At 47.3% G+C, this 17,963-nt stretch overlaps 1 protein-coding gene across 16 annotated transcripts in view; it reads left to right on the plus strand.

Moving 5' to 3' along the window:
• Nucleotides 1–17,963, plus strand: part of DYSF (dysferlin) — a 279,243-nt gene that overhangs the window by 227,285 nt on the left and 33,995 nt on the right. For all 16 annotated transcript variants that reach the window (XM_056814043.1, XM_056814044.1, XM_056814045.1 and 13 more), the window contains 3 exons: nt 1,619–1,760; nt 12,925–13,024; nt 15,018–15,196. In XM_056814043.1, coding sequence (XP_056670021.1) covers nt 1,619–1,760; nt 12,925–13,024; nt 15,018–15,196 — 421 coding nt within the window. The remainder of the gene's footprint in view (nt 1–1,618; nt 1,761–12,924; nt 13,025–15,017; nt 15,197–17,963) is intronic.

A 17,963-nucleotide genomic window follows, 5' to 3' on the forward strand; every position in this document is an offset into this window, starting at 1 on the left:
GTCAGACTTGGGGAGAAGGGGTCTTAGAACTTGTCTTAGGAATATTAGAGGTGGGAGGGAGCTTAGAACAGGGAATGTCAGACTTGGGGAGAAGGGATCTTAGAACTTGTCTTAGGGATGTCAGAGGTGGGAGGGAGCTTAGAACAGGGAATGTCAGACTTGGGGAGAAGGGGTCTTAGAACTTGTCTTAGGAATATCAGAGGTGGGAGGGAGCTTAGAACAGGGAATGTCAGACTTGGGGAGAAGGGGTCTTAGAACTTGTCTTAGGAATATCAGAGGTGGGAAGGAGCTTAGAATAGAGAATGTCAGACTTAGGGAGAAGGGGTCTTAGAACTTGTCTTAGGGATATCAAAGGTGGGAAGGAGCTTAGAACACAGAATGTTAAGACATTGAACACGTCACTTAGAACAGGAAATGTCAGAATTAGAAGAGACTTTATACAACATCTGTTCCAACAACATTTTACAGAAGAAAAAAATCATCTTGAAGTGATTAGATTTCGAGCTGGGAAGGGGCTTCAGAATCCTTGTGCACCACTTTTGCAGAGAGAGAAATTGAGACACTTTGGAGTTATTAAATGCCTTAACTTGGGTCATACAAGTAATAAATGTCTGATATGGGATTCAAACCCTCCAACTCTCTCCAAATATCCTTAGGAACAGAATGGAGAAATGAGGGATTCTCGGATGAGATATTCTGAGGTGGACTGCTGCTGCTTAGAAAACCAAACCCAAGATGTTGGTGTTAAGCCAGAAGAATAGAATATTAAAAGAATGGAAGCTTCCTGAGGGCAGGGGCCATCTTTGCTTTTGGATTTGTATTCCCAGTATTTAGTACCGAGCTTGGTTCATAGTATATGCTTAATAATATCTTTTAAACCCTTACCTTCCATCTTAGAATCAATATTGGTTCTAAGACAGAAGAGTAGCAAGGGCTGGACAATTGGGGGTAAATGACTTGCCCAGGATCATACAGCTAAGAAGCCTCTGAGACCAGATTTGAACCCAGGTCTTCTCATCTCCAGGCCTGGCTCTCTAACCATTGAGCTACTTAACTGCCCTGACATAGGTTCTCAAAAGGATTATAGGACTCAGAGTTGGAAGGAACCTAAAAGTCCCTTCTAGTCCAGCCTCCTCATTTTACAGATGGGGGAACTGAGGCTCAGAGTCAGAAGGTAAATGGCAGACCTGAAATTCAAGCCTGGGTCCTCTGAGTCCAAATCCGTTGCTCCTTCCACAGGACTGTGGTTTAGCACTGGATGGATGACGGTTATTCCTTACTGCTACTGGAGAGGGGTAGCAGGGCGCATGGTTCTCCTCCATTTGCCCTTCCTTCTTCCCTATCCCTCTAAGATGAGATGAAGCATTTCTCTTCTTTAAAAATGAAGCATTTCTCTTGGGGGAAGCGGGGTGGCTCAGTGGATGGAGGACCAGGCCTGAAGACAGGAGGTCCTGGGTTCGAATCTGGCCTCAGGCTCTTCCTAGCTGTGTGGCCCCGGACATGCCACTTTGCCCCAATGCCTCACCACTCTTCTGCCTTGGGACCCATGCCCAGTATTGATTCTGAGATGGAAGGGGAGGGCTCTGAAAGCCGTACCGAGTCTCTTCTCTGTCTCCAGGTGGATGCTGGGCTTTGAGGAGCACAAGCAGAAGACGGATGTTCACTATCGCTCGCTGGGAGGAGAGGGCAACTTTAACTGGAGGTTCATCTTCCCTTTCCACTACCTGCCCGCCGAACAAGTCTGCCTGGTGTCCAAGAAGGTGAGAGCCGCCCCTGGGCCTGCTCACGGGCTCCTTCTGGCCCTGTGGGCTTAGCAGAGGAACCAGGGCCTCCCACCCAACTGCGTTCCTCCCCGTCCTGCTCTGTGGCTACAGCCATCGCCACCATGACTGTCCTGTCGCCGCACTGCCACGGCCACCGTCGTGGTCGCCATTGTTAGTCTCCTCTCTCCGTCCTCTTCCCATCGCGCTGCTCCTTGGCACTCTGCCCCGCCCCACGTCCTGCTTTTAATTATGTTTGCCCAGGATTGAATCAAGGCGGCTAATTGGGAGTTTTCAATTGCTGCTCTAATGGGAACCTCAGTCTTTAATGTCAATGGGTTGATGAATTCTAAAGCCATTATCCACATAATTACTCTGCTATGACAAGTACAGAAATGGTCAGATGGGAAACAGATGTGGGAATGAGAGGTCAGGGGCCACTTAGGGATAACACGCATGGGGGAAACCGTCATAGCCCACAAGGAGGAGCAATGCTTTGGAGGAGAGAGTCGGGGCCGTGCAGTGGCCTTTGCCACTTTGCCAGGCCTCAGTCTTCCTCTCCAAAATGGGGATAATAACACCCCCTAGGGTTGTCGTAAGAATGAAGCAAAATGTATTCATTCAACAAGCATTTATAGTTATGTGCTTCAAGTGCCTTTCAAACCTTCAAATACTCAGTCAAAGCAAGAAGCATACATTTCGAGCTAGAAGAATCCTTTGAGGTCTCTGGTACAACCCCTTTATTTTACAGATAGGGAAACGGAATCTCAAAGGGTGAAGAGACTAGCCCAAGCCACTGAAAATTGTCAGAGCTGAGATTTGAACCCAGATCCTTTAGACCCTTCCTTCGTTCCCCCACCCTCTCTCTCTCCCTTTCTCCCTTCCTTCCCCTCCCATCACTTATCCTCACCTCTCCTCTCTTCCCCTTTTAGAATCAATATTATATTACAGTATTATATTACTATAATTCCAAGGCAGTAGAGTAGTGAGGACTAGGCAGTGGGGGTCAAGTGACTTGCCCAGGGTCACCCAGCTAGGAAGTGTCTGAGGCCAGATTTGAACCCAGGTCTCTAGGCCTGGCTCTCCATCCACTGAGCCACCCAGCTGCCCCCAGGTTGGGTGACTCTTGTTGAAGTTCTGTGCTCTTTTCCATGGGAACCCCCTGCCTTCACTTCCCTCCCCCACCCAGTAGGACTCTATTTAGGTTAGAGAAGAAAACTATCTGGGAGGATGTGAGAACTGCCTTAAAGTGTTCCAATGACTGCCATGTGCGGGATGGCTTAGACTTATTCCATTTGGGTGGAAGTTGCAAAGAGGCCTGTTGAGGCGAGCCTGGAGAGGTGCTGGGAGATTTCTTTCTTGTGCTCGGAGCTTTTGAGGGGAGTTTGGGCAACCACTCGTCTGAGGAGTCTACCGGGATTACTTTTATGAATGGGTCTGTAGAACTCTCAGATCTGTGAGTCTATGAAGCAACTTGCCCCAAATCACCTAACTAGTAATTGTCCAAGATGGGATTCGAACCCTGATCTCCCGACTCTCAGGTTAGAATTTCTATCACACCACAAAGATGCTGCCCTCTAGCCTGGGCCACTTCTGCCCCTGAATTAGAAGGCGATGGAGGGGGAGCCCTGGGGAGAAGAGCTGAGCCTCCCGGGGTGGCTGCCCATCCAGCACCAGCTCCCGAGGGGGCAGAGGGCATAGAGAGTGCTCTCTTGCCCAGGTTAGGACACAGCATCTCAGAGAGGCCTCGAGGAACCCGCCCCACCCCCACCCTATAATTTCCAAATACCCTTGTACAAGGTGAAAAGATGTGGTCAGAAACCACTGAAAGGGCCTGGTGCGAAAGGGACCAGAGATGGCGACAAGATAAACAAATGTATATATGGAAAAACGGAGCTTCTGCAAGGCGTCTGATTGCAACCTGAGCAGGATTTTTTGGGTTGTTTCTTATTTTATTTTAAAAGGTTTGTTTTTAGTTACTACAACCAAAGTGGAGGACTTTTCCGCTTATAAACTGGGAAGTACCTCAAGTAGAGCCAGCTTGAAAGAAACAAAAAACAGTCCCTCCCAAGTAGCAATTAGATGGCCTTGGAGTACGCTCTGCCTTCCCAAATGGCTCTGTTTGGCTTTGCCTTCTGCGGCTCGCACCAGGCCCTTTCCTCATCTCCCTCCCTTTTCACCTTGTCCTCGGCTCCCACTGAAGGGGCCACCCCGGGGTCATTTCCTCCTCTGGCCTCTCTGCTTTCGGCCCACTAAATCCGGCGCCCACCAGCTCTTCGCCTCTTCCGGACGAAGGCTTTTCTTTCAGTCGGCTTCAGAACGCTGTGGCTTCTCTTTCCGAGATGCCTTGAACAGCCTCTAAAACGGGCCCAGAAAGCAGACTGTGAGCCCCATTCATTCATTCGCTCGGGTTCCTTTCTCCTGGGTGAATGCCGCGGTCCATTTTTTATGTGGTTGCTGATGGTCAGTCCTATCTGACTCTTTGTGACCTGTGGACTGTGGCACGCCAACATTATTTGTTTTTTTTGTCAAAGGTCCCTGAGTGGCTCGTCATTCCCTTCCTCTAGATGAAGGCAAACAGAAATTAAGTGACTTGTCCAGGGTCACCCAGTAAGTGTCTGAGGCCAGATTTGAGCCCAAGTCCTTCTTATTACAGGTCTGGCCCTCTAACCACTGTGCGACCCAGGTGTCCTCTTCCATATGGTTATCAAAATAACCTTGCTAAGAGCGCAGCTGAGTGGATGGAGAGCCAGACCTAGAGATGAGAGGTCCTGCGTTCAAATCTGGCCTCAGACACTTCTCAGCTGTGTGACCCTGGGCAAGTCCCTTAACCCTCATTGCCCAGTCCTTACCACTCTTCTGCCTTGGAACCAATATATAGTATTGATTGTAAAATGGAGGTAAGGTTTAAAAAAAAAAGAAATAACTTCAGTTCGAATCTTCAGTCTGACTGTGTTGCTCCCTCTCTTAAGAATCTCCCAGGTGCCTCTGGGAGAAATACAGACTCTTCAATTTAGCCTCAAAAGCCCCGGGTTATCATCTGACTTCCACTCCTTTCCAGACCCTTCCCACACTGTGACCTTTCATGGAAGCTACATCCCAGGGACTGTTTTCCAAACTCGCCTTCCATCTCCTGCCTCCATGGCTAAGCACAGGCTGCCCTGCGTCCCTCTCACCCCCAACTCACCGTTTCAGGGCGATCGGTTGGTGCTGCTATTTGGGCCTGCCTTACGTCCCCCCCCCCCCCACTGTAGAACGTAAGCTCCTTGGAGGAGGGGCTCTTTCATTTCTGTGTTGGTGTCCCCAGCATGGAGCACAGCGCCTGCTACCTCAGGGAACACTTGTTGGAGACGGTGGAAATACGTACAGATCCGTTTGAATGTGACAGGAAGAGAGCCAAGCTCTCAGGTTCACCCTCCTGGACTAAGACCATGGAGTAGAGCAGGGAGGGGCTCCTTAGAGGAGAATCTGCGGGCTGAAAAGTGGAGTTTATGGACCGTCTGGGGATGAGGGACAAACACTTGTTAGGTTATGAGTCAGTCGCTGAGGCCTTGCTTACCAATGTGAGGCAACGGCATCCGTGGCTGAGCAAAAGGCAAGACAAGATGGATGGCTCCAAAGGCAGCGCCAGAGCATTCATTCCTCCCACATTCACAGCTGCTAGCGACGGGTGGCAACGTGAGCTGAAACAAATGACGAACGTCAGCAACCAAAGTCTAACCAGAATCCTCAGTGTGATAATCACGTAGTGAGGACCTGCCATGTTCCGGGCACGAGACTAGACGCCTGGGCTGGATTTGGAGTCGTTTAGTTTCTATTGTTGCAGTTGTTGTGTAAGTGGTTTTCTTGGCTCTTTCCTCTCCCATAAATCAGTCAATAGAAATCTTCTCATATTTCTCTGATTTCTCATTTACATGATTTTTTATGACATAAAAATATTTGGTTACATTCATGTACCATAATATGCTCTTCCATTTCCAAAGGAATAGCTCATTCTTCACTCCCTCTCTCTCATTTTCTCTTTCTTTCTTTCTTTCTTTCTTTCTTTCTTTCTTTCTTTCTTTCTTTCTTTCTTTCTTTCTTTCTTTCTTTCTTTCTTTCTTTCTTTCTTTCTTTCTTTCTTTCTTTCTTTCTTTCTTTCTTTCTCTATTTCTCTATTTCTTTCTTTCTTTCTTTCTTTCTTTCTTTCTTTCTTTCTCTATTTCTTTCTTTCTTTCTCTCTTTCTCTCTTTCTCTCTTTCTCTCTTTCTCTTTCTCTCTTTCTCTCTTTCTCTCTTTCTCTCCCTCCCTCCCTCCTTCCCTCCCTCCCTCCCTCCCTCCCTCCCTCCCTCCCTCCCTCCCTCCCTCCTTCCCTCCCTCCCTCCCTCCCTTCCTTCCTTCCCTCCCTCCCTCCTTCCCTCCCTCCCTCCCTCCCTCCCTCCCTCTCTCCCTCCCTCCCTCCCTCCCTCCCTCCCTCCCTCCCTCCCTTCCTTCCTCCCTTCCTTCCTTCCTTCCTTCCTTCCTTCCTTCCTTCCTTCCTTCCTTCCTTCCTTCCTTCCTTCCTTCCTTCCTTCCTTCCTTCCTTCCTTCCTTCCTTCCTTCCTTCCTTCCTTCCTTCCTTCCTTCCTTCCTTCCTTCCTTCCTTCCTTCCTTCCTTCCTTCCTTCCTTCCTTCCTTCCTTCCTTCCTTCCTTCCTTCCTTCCTTCCTTCCTTCCTTCCTTCCTTCCTTCCTTCTTCCCCTCCCTTTCTGTCTCCCTCCCTTCCTGTCTGTCTGTCTGTCTCTCCCTTTAATTTTTCCTACAAAAAAGATTGATACTAGTCTTCTGGAATCTATGAAGTCTTTCTTTCTGTCTTTAACCTCCTTGAGCATATGCCCAATAGTGCAAAGCTGGGTCAAAGGATATGAACAGTTAGTCATTTTCCTTGCATCATCCCAAGTTGTTTTCCAGAATGTTTGGACCGATTCACAGTTCCACCAACAGTGTATTAGTGTGCCTGGCTGTTTATTTTTCCCCTATTGCCTGTCCAGTTGCTGGCCTCTAGAAGGAGAGAGGGATCTTCCCCTCTTTGCTCCCTTCCTGCCACCCTAGCAACCCCTCAGACCTGGCTGCTGCTGCTGCATTTCTCTTAAATCAATTCCTGGCTTTGACCACAGAGAATTGCTCAGGGCAAAGGAAGGCCAAGGGATTCAGCCAGCTGACAGCTTGCTTTAGGAGAGCCAGGCTGGAGACCTGGGTGAGAACCAAGGCCACAGCCCTCCCTACAGCTGTTAATTGCTCCTGAGTGACTCCAGTCCTCAACGACCCAGCCATGGAAAGCCACAGGAACATTTGGAAATGACCAAGTGAGGAAAGGTCTAAGGGGAAGACTTTGTTTGCTCAGGAGTAAGGAGCCTTAGTCTCAGCTGTCACAAATTGGGTTCAAGACTCTGGGCAAACCAGATCATCCCTTTAGCTCTTGGCTTCTGTAGCTATACAGAGAGGACTAGAATAACTGTCTTGTTGGCCACAGGGAGGGATCTTAGGACTATACCCGTAGACTTGTAAGGGACCTTAGAAACCATCTAATTCAACCCCATTCATTTTACAAACAAGGAAACCGAGGCATCCAAAGAGGCTGGGAAACTGTTCCAAGATCACACTGAGACAGTAAGTAGCTGAGCTAGGATTCAAATCCAAACCCCGAAGGCTGCTATTGCTCAGGGGATAAGAAGAAGGAACAGATTCAAGAGATGCTTCTAATGGGGATAGAAACATAGGCCCAGCATATGGCAACATAGAGTCATAATCAATACTCTTTGTTTTAGCAAAGTAGCAAAATAGATTAATGAGCAAACTGTTACAGATAAATGTTGTGGAATATCCAGGTACACTAAGAAATGAGAGAGAGAGTCAGGAGGATCTTGGTTTAAGTTCTGCCCCTGATACATCTTGGCTATATGACCCTAGGCAAGTCACTTAACTTCAAGGTTCAAGGCAGTTCTCTTAGACATTAAGTTGCAGAGGAGGTACTTAACTGCATTGGAAGAATGAGTCCCCTCATGGGGAGTTCTGCTGACCCTACAAAAAAAAAGAAAAGAAAAGAAAAAGAAATGAGGAATACGAGGAATTCAGAGAAACAGAGAGAGATTTCTAGAAACCGAGGTAGAGCAAAGAAATCAAACCCCAGAGAACAAGTCCCACAATGAATCAGCAATGTAAATGAGATCATCAGAAGGATACTTATTTTTATATTACAAGGGATGGATGATTCATGAAGAGGGGTGCACAGAGGGGGCTATTTCCAAAAATCACTGTGATGTCACAACAGAGGATATTAATCAAACTTTATTTTTTAATTCAATGAACAAACATATATTATCTCAAACATATTTTTAAAAATTAATAGGATATAGTAATATATTAGATGTGAGGGATGTGAGGGAGTCAAACTTTTGAGCCTGTATGGCAGGGGGGAATAATAACATGACTAACCAAAATGGGGATGCCCAACAGATGAGAAGTTTGGGGGGAAAGTTTGGTTTGGGTCATGCTGAGATAATTAACAGAAGGAAGGGACTAAGATTAAGGAAAACTTGGAAACCAGAAGGTGGGATTTTAGTTTAGATTTGAAGGAAGCAAAGAGAGTTAGGAAGTTGGGAGGAAGAGGAGGGGGAGAGTTCTAGGCATGGGAGTCAGCCAGTGAAAACTCCTGAAGTTGAGAGACGTAGTCATGTCTTGCCTGAGGAACACCCAGGAGGCCAGTGTCATTGGTTCATATAGTATTCATTGAAAGGAGGAATATATGTAAGAAGACTTGAAAGGCAGGAGCAGGGGACAAGGTTATAAAGGACTTTAAAATCTAGACTGAGAATTTTATATTTGATCCTGGGGTAATAAGAGTCACTGGAAGGGGATTGAATAGTGTGTGTGTGTGTGTGTGTGTGTGTGTGTGTGAGTGAGAGAGAGAGAGAGAGAGAGAGAGAGAGAGAGAGAGAGAGAGAGAGAGGGAGAGAGAGAGAGAAACCTAATCAGACCCACTCTTTAGGAAAATCAACTTCATAGTGTAATGGAGTGGGGAGAGAGACTTGAGGAAGACAGACCTACTAGTAACCTTTGGTAATTCAGACATGAGATGATAAGGACATGGACCAGGGTGAGAGCAGTGTCAGAGGAGAAAAAGATAATATTAGAAAGATGTTAGAGATGAAATCTGTGAAAGATGGGAGGTCCAGTAGAAGTAAAATCTACAAGAAGTGTTACACTAGATGTAGAAGTGAAACCTGTAAGAGGAGGAGAGGTGAAATCAACAAGAGTTCCAGTAGAAGTGAAATCTTCAAGAGATGTTATAGAGGTGAAATCTATAAGAAATGTAGTAGAGGTGAAATCTACAATAGATGTAGTAGAGGTGAAATAAGTAAGACCTGCTGCAAAGGTGAAATTGAAAGGCCTTGGCACCATCTTGAATATGGGGGTAAGAGATAGGGAAGAGTCCAGAATGACTCTTGGGCTGGGGGGCCAAGGGGACTGGTAGGAGGATGTTGCCCTCTAGAGGAACAGAGAAGGTAGGAGGGAGGCAGGGCTCAGGGAGAAAGATGGTGAGTTCTGTTGTGAATGGGTTGAGTTAAAGATTATTATTTTTTAAACGCTTACCTTCAGTGTATTGGTTCCAAGATAGAAGAGCAGTAAGGGCAGCAATGGGGATTAGGTAACTTGCCTAGAGTCACACAGCTAGGAAGTATCTTAGGCTAGATTTGAACCCAAGACTCCCATCTCTTGGCTCTCAATCCACTGAGTCACCTAAGTGCCCCTGAGTTTAAGATTCTTATTGGATACCCAGTTTGAGACATTCAATAATAAAGTTGACAGTTGAGATTAGAGGTTAGGAGAGAGGTTAGAGCTGGACAAATAGATAGGAGAATCATTAATATAGAGATGATAATTGAATCCATGGAAACTGATAAAATCACCAAGTGAGATAATAGAGCGAAGAGGTGCCCAAGACAGTTTTGAGGGATATCAGTACCTGCTTGAACACTGGGCTTTCTCTTCTTTTCTCTTACTTGGCATAGACTTGAGGCTCCTCCTCAGCCTGGCTGCCCTCCTTTGGAGAGTCTCCAGTTTATCCATGCCCCTCCTAAAATGAGATGCCCAGACCTGAACACCATTCTCCAGATGTGGCCTGATGAGGGCAGAACAAGACACCTGATGAACTCAAGCCCCATGGAGGCCAGTTAGAGAAGCTTGGAAGCGGTGGCAACACATTAGGATCTTGCTTTGAAAATTCAGTCCCTCCCCCTTGGCCAGCAGCACCCCCCCCCAGCCTGGGGCCCAGCACACCCACTGGGTCCAGACTCTGCCTCAGTCCAGGCCGCATGTCTGCCAGCACCACACAGCCAATAAACAGCTAGTAAAAGGCCTCTGGATAGGAGAGGTAATGAGCGAAGCGCCAGGCTCAGGGCAAGCGGGGGCACATTCCCCTCGGCGGGGTCCCCCTATCCCAGCTGCTCCCATCAGGAACCATTTGAGCTCCTGGTTCATTACTGGCCCCATAAAACTAGCCCTGGGGGCTGGAGCGCAGACTGGCCTGAGCTGGCCATAAAACCCACGCCAGAGAGGGGAACCACCTGCGGGAGGGAGCCCCGACCAGCCTGAGGCCCAGTCAGGGGAAAGGGCTGGGCACAGGGGGCAGAGAGGAGAGAGAAGAGTATGGCCAGAGGAGAGGCTGAGGGATAGAAAAGGATGGAGCTGTGTGAAGCCAGAGTGTGGGTTCACTCTGAGGCTGGGGCTAGAGATTAGTTCATTGTCAGGATTCAGGCTGGGGCCAAGGTCAAGGATCAGCCAGTGTCTGGAGTTTAGGGAGTAAAAAATATCCTTCTGGGCTCAGAGTTGAAAGATAGCCCGATGCAGGAGAAAGAAAGTCTGCCTCTGACATATAGTAGCTGGATGACCCTCGATAAGTAGCTGAGCCTCAGTTTCCACATCCATAAAATGGGGTTAAAATACTAATATTGGGGCAGCGTGGAAGAGGCATGCATGCAAAGGACAGAAGCTGGAGATGGGTCATTTGTCAATCAAAGAAAGATTCCATTTGGAATGTGACTGGGAAACAGTTGGAGGCAAGAGCCAACTGCTTGACTGGATTTGAAGGTCTTTGGGCTTTCTGGCTGAGGGAAGGAAGAAGCTGGTTTTATCTCTGGGACTTGGGATAATCAAGTTGGAAGTGACCTGGCTGATTTGAAGGCAGAAGAAGAAGGACAATAGTCCATATATCTCTCTCTGACTGGCTCTGTTTCATGCTAGTGACTGAATTGCCATTTCTCTCAATATCCTCCAACCTAACACTCATTGTAGAGAATAGGGATACCCCACCCCTCTTACCTCCATCCTCCACCCTTGTCCTGTCTTCCCCAAATAAACCCATTGTTTGACAAAGAAGGTTAAAAACTATTTCATTGAAACCTCACAGCTCACACTGAGTGACTTGAGGGAGACTGAAGAAGGGGGGAGGGGAGGCTGAAAGGCTTCTGAAGAGGGAGGTACAAAAGGGAGGAAGTTAGGCAAAAAGAAGATAACTATCTGATCCATTAGTTATCTAGTATCCATCAAATATACCCTGAGAATATCATCTATTACAGATTGGCACAGCTGGGAAGTATCTGAGTCCAGATTGGAATCTAGGACCTCCCATCTCTGGGCCTGACTCCCAATCCACTGAGCCACCCAGCTGCCCCAACCACTTCCCTTTTCTGCATCTCACTTCCTTCAACTCTAAAATCTGGCAGCTGGTCCCCATAGTATTAATCTCACAGGGTGGTTATGGGCCTCCAATGAGATGAAGTACATAAAAGTATAGAACATCTGAATGTCCTATAGAGAGGGGAGCTCCTTTTAGCTGAAGGGCTGTTCCAGGGGGCAGCTGGGTAGCTTAGTGGATTGAGAGCTAGCCCTAGAGATGGGAGGTCCTGGGTTCCAATCTGGCCTCAGACACTTCCCAGCTGGGTGACCCTGGGCAAGTCACTTAACCCCCATTGCCTAGCCTTTACCACTCTTCTGCCTTGAAGCCAATACACAGTATTGACTCCAAGACGGAGTTTTGGTTTAAGGGTTTAAAGTAGGTTTAAAGTAAGGGTTTAAAAAAAATGAAGGACTGTTCCAAGGAAGTCAGGGTTTTTTTGTGGAGATATAGGCGACACTGGATGGCCATTGAGTACCCTCCTAACTCCAAATCTTATGCTTCCTTAAGCATAGCCCCAGAGGGCAGAATGGGGATAGAAGTGGAAGGTTTGCATATGCTAGGATGGAAAGCTTCCTAGCAATGAGGGTTGGCCCAAAGTGGAGTGGGATGTTTGGGGAGGGCTTCAGGGATAGTGTGGATGGCTGCATGTGTGAGGGAGTCCTCTTCAGGGACAATTTGGGCTATTCTGAAGCTTGCAAGGTCATAGAATGTTAGACCTGGAAGGGACCCTCCTCCTTGCCATTTTAGAGATGGGGAAATGAACCCAGAAAACTTATTTGGCAGCTATGTAGTATGGTGAATTCTCCAAAATTGTTTCTAGCCATAGTCTTGGCCCCCATTTAGGATAGTGCAGTGATGGCAAACCTTTTAGAAGGGTGAGTGATGTCCTCAGGCATGCATGGAGAGGGGGAGGGGAGCGGCCTGGCCCTGCATCCCTCTGGCTTTCTAGTAACGAAGTCTGGCAAACTGTGCTGGGGCAACGGCACATGTACCCACAGAGAGAGCTCCGAGGGCCCCTTCTGGCACACATGCCATAGGTTCACCATCACAGGAATAATGACTCTACCATGGGCATTCTCTGATGGAGAAAGGAAGGTGGTTTGGGGTTTGGCTTCCATCTGGCTCCTTCCAGAGAATAAGAGGAGGGTGAAACCTCCTGGATCTCCTGCCTGGCCTGGTTTCCCCCCATTTCTCCATCACCTGCACTAATGCTGCCTTACTATATATTTTTGTTAGGAGACTGAACTTCACTAGTTGTTTGGCAACTTCTGTTCCTCCTTCCAGTGCCCTTCTTACAGCCTGGGTGTGGACAGCTCCCTCTGCTCTGAGATCTTCCTTCTCTTTGCTGTTTCCCTTCTTTCCTTCCCAATGGTGCTGAGTGATCTTCTGTCCATGTAGCTCTCCCTGCCAGGGTAAATCCCATCCCGTGGTCTGATTCTCTTTCTGTCCTCCCTGCCCTGGGTTACAGGACCACTTTTGGAGTCTGGACAAGACAGAAAGCAAGATCCCTGCCAATGTGGTATTCCAGATCTGGGACAATGACAAGTTCTCCTTTGATGACTATTTGGGTAAGTGTGATTCTTCACGAGAAATGCCCTAGAAGCAAGAGAGACTCCCAGAAAATTCAAATCAAGTAATTCAAGTCAATGAACATTTATGAAGAGCCTACTATGTGCAGGCTCTGAGGCTACTAAGTTCTATGTCTGCATATAGACCATGATTAAGAGGTAGCCAGAGGGAGTGCAGTAAGCCCGTAAGGTGCAATGGCTAGATTTCTGGGCTTGGAGTGAACATCCGAATTTGAATTCTGTTAATAATGTAAGGATCAGATGTAGCTGGCGTAACTCTGTCTGCCTCAGTTTCCTCATCTACAAAAATGGCAAACCACTCCAGCATCTATGCCAAGAAAACCCCAAATGGGTTCATAAAGAGTCAGACACGACTGAAATAATAATTTTTTTTTATCAAACCTAGCTTGTGTGTATATGCATATAAATATACGTATATATGACTGTATCTCATATACAATAATTGGTTTGTTTTGTAATTCCTTATATTTTATGTACTTAAAATATTATTTTGAAAAGTGGTCCATAGGCTTTACCCGTCTGCCAAAGGGGTCCAAGACACATACATGCACAAAAGTAAGAACTCCTGTCCTCTATGAGTCCCTGCCTCGCTTTCCTCTGAACTCTTTGAAATCTGCTTTCTCCAAATCTAGGCTGTATGGTCCCATTTCCTCTCCTTCTCTAGGGGGGAATAGTTACTCCCCCCACAGTTCCCATCATTCCTCCTAATTAGGTAGGTAAATGAAGACGTGGCTGGATCTTTCCCAATCTCCTTAATTCTAGTGCCTTCCTTCTAAGTTTTTTGTATGTATCCCATAGATAGCTTGATTGTACATATTGGCTTATTGGCTCCCCCACTAGATTGAAAGCTCCTTGAAGGCAGGGAACTATTATTGTCTCGTTTTATATCCCTCCACTTAAGTAGTAGACATTTAAATATTTATTGACCGACTCTTGATTGGCTCAACAGGTGGATAGATAAGAATGTTCTAAGTAGTAGGTGGAATCCTGGGTAAATGGAAGGATGAATAGATGGATGGATGGATGGGTGATAAGTAAACAGGAGGATGAGGCAGTACGGTTCAGCGGAAAGAACACTGGCTCTGATGGGTTCAAATCCTGCCTCTAGTTGTTTACTGGTCATATGATTTTACACAAATTACTTAATCTTTTGGGAACTCGGATACCTTATTTGTAAAAGGAAGGGGCTGTGCTGGATGGCCTCTGAGCAGCCTCTTAGCTCCTAGTCCGTGATCCCGTCATGGATAAGTGGATCAAGAGAAATAGAATTAGGGACTACGTGGTAAGAGATGTAGGTGGATGGATAACTAGATCAGAAGATGGCAAGTGGAGAAGCAACTCCCTTCCTTCCTTCCTTCCTTCCTTCCTTCCTTCCTTCCTTCCTTCCTTCCTTCCTTCCTTCCTTCCTTCCTTCCTTCCTTCCTTCCTTCCTTCCTTCCTTTCTTCCTTTCTTCCTTCCTTCCTTGCTTCCTTCCTTCCTTGCTTCCTTGCTTGCTTCCTTGCTTGCTTCCTTCCTTCCTTGCTTGCTTCCTTGTTCCTTCCTTCCTTCCTTCCTTCCTTCCTTCCTTCCTTCCTTCCTTCCTTCCTTCCTTCCTTGCTTCCTTGCTTCCTTGCTTCCTTGCTTCCTTCCTTCCTTCCTTCCTTCCTTCCTTCCTTCCTTCCTTCCTTCCTTCCTTCCTTCCTTCCTTCCTTCCTTCCTTCCTTCCTTCCTTCCTTCCTTCCTTCCTTCCTTCCTTCCTTCCTTCCTTCCTCCCTTCCTCCCTTCCTCCCTTCCTCCCTTCCTCCCTTCCTCTCTTCCTCCCTTCCTCTCTCTTCCTCTCTTCCTCCCTCCCTCCCTTCCTCCTTTCCTCCCTTCCTCCCTCCCTCCCTTCCTTCCTTCCTTCCACTTAACCACCGGCCTGCTGGTTATATATATTCATCCATTTATAACCCCAGGGAAGCCCTGGACTAATGAACCCTGCATCTCTTCTAGGTTCTCTTCAGCTGGATCTCAATCGGATGCCCAAGCCAGCCAAGACAGCTGAGAAGTGCTCCCTGGACCAGCTGGATGATGTTTTCCACCCAGAACAGTTTGTGTCGCTTTTTGAGCAGAAGTCGGTCAAGGGCTGGTGGCCCTGCATGGCTGAGCTGGGAGAGAAAAGGACACTTGCAGTGAGTCTTTTTCGCCTTTCCCTGGGGTTGATGTTGGGGGCTTTTGGGGGAAATGCCCATTAGCACCAACAGTGCTGCCATTATGGCCATCCTTTATGACCCAACATCTCTCCATCTGCCCAGGTGTGGAGAGCTCGAGCACCCATATCAGTCAAGCAGTCTGTCAACAAGCCTTTTTAGTGCCATGTGCCAAGCACTGTGATAAGTTCTAGAGATGCAAATACAAGCAAAAAGACAGTCCCTGCCCTCAAGAAACTTACACTCTAATTTTCTTCTCCTAATACAAAAAAGGGGCTGAAAAAGATGTTGGGGTAGGGAGGAGGTAGATCCAGCCTGGACCCCTCATCCAAATGGAGGCCCCTATTTATTAAGCACCTACTATGTGCCAAGCAATAGGGACTGATGGAGGCTTAGGGTTTAGCTAAGACGAATCCCCTGTATTGAAGGAGCTTACCAGACTTACTTGACTTTCTTTTTCTCTAATGGAAACTCTTTTCGGACAAGGACTGTTGAACTTTTTGTTTTGTAACTCAATTCCTAGTGAAAAAGAATTGTATCTCCTTTCCCCCTTATCCTTTATCCCTCTATCTTTACACTAGCACAGAGTAACTGTTAAACTATGGGCTTAAGCTATGTGTACTATTGTGGGGAAACTGTTCTAGTTGGAGTCAGAGATCTGTGTTCAAATCTTGGCTGCTTAAAATCTGTTTGACCTTGAGTGATCTCCTTTAACTTAACTGGATCTCTCATGTGTAAAATTAGGGAGTTGGACTGGATCACCTGAAGTCATTCTTCCAGCTTTTGCTCTTTCTTCCTGTAGGACATTCCAAAAGGTCTCTTCAACTTTCTTGACATTCTGTGTTCTAAGATCCCTTCTGTCTCTGACTTTGAAGTTCAGCTTGGGGCTTAGAGCTCTTCCCAAGGTCGACATTTTGTTTCCAGCTGTTCCCACTCTGACAATCTCTGTCCTAAACTAAGGTCCATTCTACCTTTTATGTTCTCTGTCCTGAGGCCCCTTCTACCTTCTATGCTCAGTGTTCTGTGGTCCTTTCTGCCTTCCTTGTTCTCTGTTCTGTGGCACCTTCTACCTTCTATGCTCAGTGTTCTGTGGTCCTTTCTGCCTTCCTTGTTCTCTCTTCTGTGGCACCTTCTACCTTCTATGCTCAGTGTTCTGTGGTCCTTTCTGCTTTCCTTGTTCTACGTTGTAAGGTATCTTCTATCTTCCATGTTCTCTTTTCTATGTTCTTTCTACCTTCCATGTTCTCTCTTCTGAGGTCCCATCTACCTTCTATGCTCCGTGTTCTCTGGTCCTTTCTACCTTCTGTGCTCAGTATTCTGTGGTCCTTTCTGCCTTCCTTGTTCTCTGTTCTGAGGCCCCTTCTACCTTCTATGCTCAGTGTTCTGTGGTCCTTTCTGCCTTCCTTGTTCTCTCCTCTGAGGCCCCTTCTACCTTCTATGCTCAGTGTTCTGTGGTCCTTTCTGCCTTCCTTGTTCTCTGTTCTGTGGCCCCTTCTACCTTCTATGCTCAGTGTTCTGTGGTCCTTTCTGCCTTCCTTGTTCTCTGTTCTGTGGCCCCTTCTACCTTCTATGCTCAGTGTTCTGTGGTCCTTTCTGCCTTCCTTGTTCTCTGTCCTGAGGCCCCTTCTACCTTCTATGCTCAGTGTTCTGTGGTCCTTTCTGCCTTCCTTGTTCTCTGTTCTGAGGCCCCTTCTACCTTCTATGCTCAGTGTTCTGTGGTCCTTTCTGCCTTCCTTGTTCTCTGTCCTGAGGCCCCTTCTACCTTCTATGCTCAGTGTTCTGTGGTCCTTTCTGCCTTCCTTGTTCTCTGTCCTGAGGCCCCTTCTACCTTCTATGCTCAGTGTTCTGTGGTCCTTTCTGCCTTCCTTGTTCTCTCCTCTGAGGCCCCTTCTACCTTCTATGCTCAGTGTTCTCTGGTCCTTTCTGCCTTCCATGTTCTCTGTTCTGAGGCCCCTTCTACCTTCTATGCTCAGTGTTCTGTGGTCCTTTCTGCCTTCCTTGTTCTCTGTTCTGAGGCCCCTTCTACCTTCTATGCTCAGTGTTCTGTGGTCCTTTCTGCCTTCCTTGTTCTCTGTCCTGAGGCCCCTTCTACCTTCTATGCTCAGTGTTCTGTGGTCCTTTCTGCCTTCCTTGTTCTCTGTTCTGTGGCCCCTTCTACCTTCTATGCTCCGTGTTCTCTGGTCCTTTCTGCCTTCCATGTTCTCTGTTCTGTGGACCCTTCTACCTTCTATGCTCAGTGTTCTCTGGTCCTTTCTACCTTCTGTGCTCAGTATTCTGTGGTCCTTTCTGCCTTCCTTGTTCTCTGTCCTGAGGTCCCATCTACCTTCTATGCTCAGTGTTCTGTGGTCCTTTCTGCCTTCCTTGTTCTCTGTTCTGTGGCCCCTTCTACCTTCTATGCTCAGTGTTCTGTGGTCCTTTCTGCCTTCCTTGTTCTCTGTTCTGAGGCCCCTTCTACCTTCTATGCTCAGTGTTCTGTGGTCCTTTCTGCCTTCCTTGTTCTCTGTCCTGAGGTCCCATCTACCTTCTATGCTCAGTGTTCTGTGGTCCTTTCTGCCTTCCTTGTTCTCTGTTCTGTGGCCCCTTCTACCTTCTATGCTCCGTGTTCTCTGGTCCTTTCTGCCTTCCATGTTCTCTGTTCTGTGGCCCCTTCTACCTTCTATGCTCAGTGTTCTCTGGTCCTTTCTACCTTCTGTGCTCAGTGTTCTCTGGTCCTTTCTGCCTTCCATGTTCTCTGTTCTGAGGCCCCTTC

The sequence above is a fragment of the Monodelphis domestica genome, chromosome 1, assembly GCF_027887165.1.
Source record: "Monodelphis domestica isolate mMonDom1 chromosome 1, mMonDom1.pri, whole genome shotgun sequence".
Taxonomy (NCBI): domain Eukaryota; kingdom Metazoa; phylum Chordata; class Mammalia; order Didelphimorphia; family Didelphidae; genus Monodelphis; species Monodelphis domestica.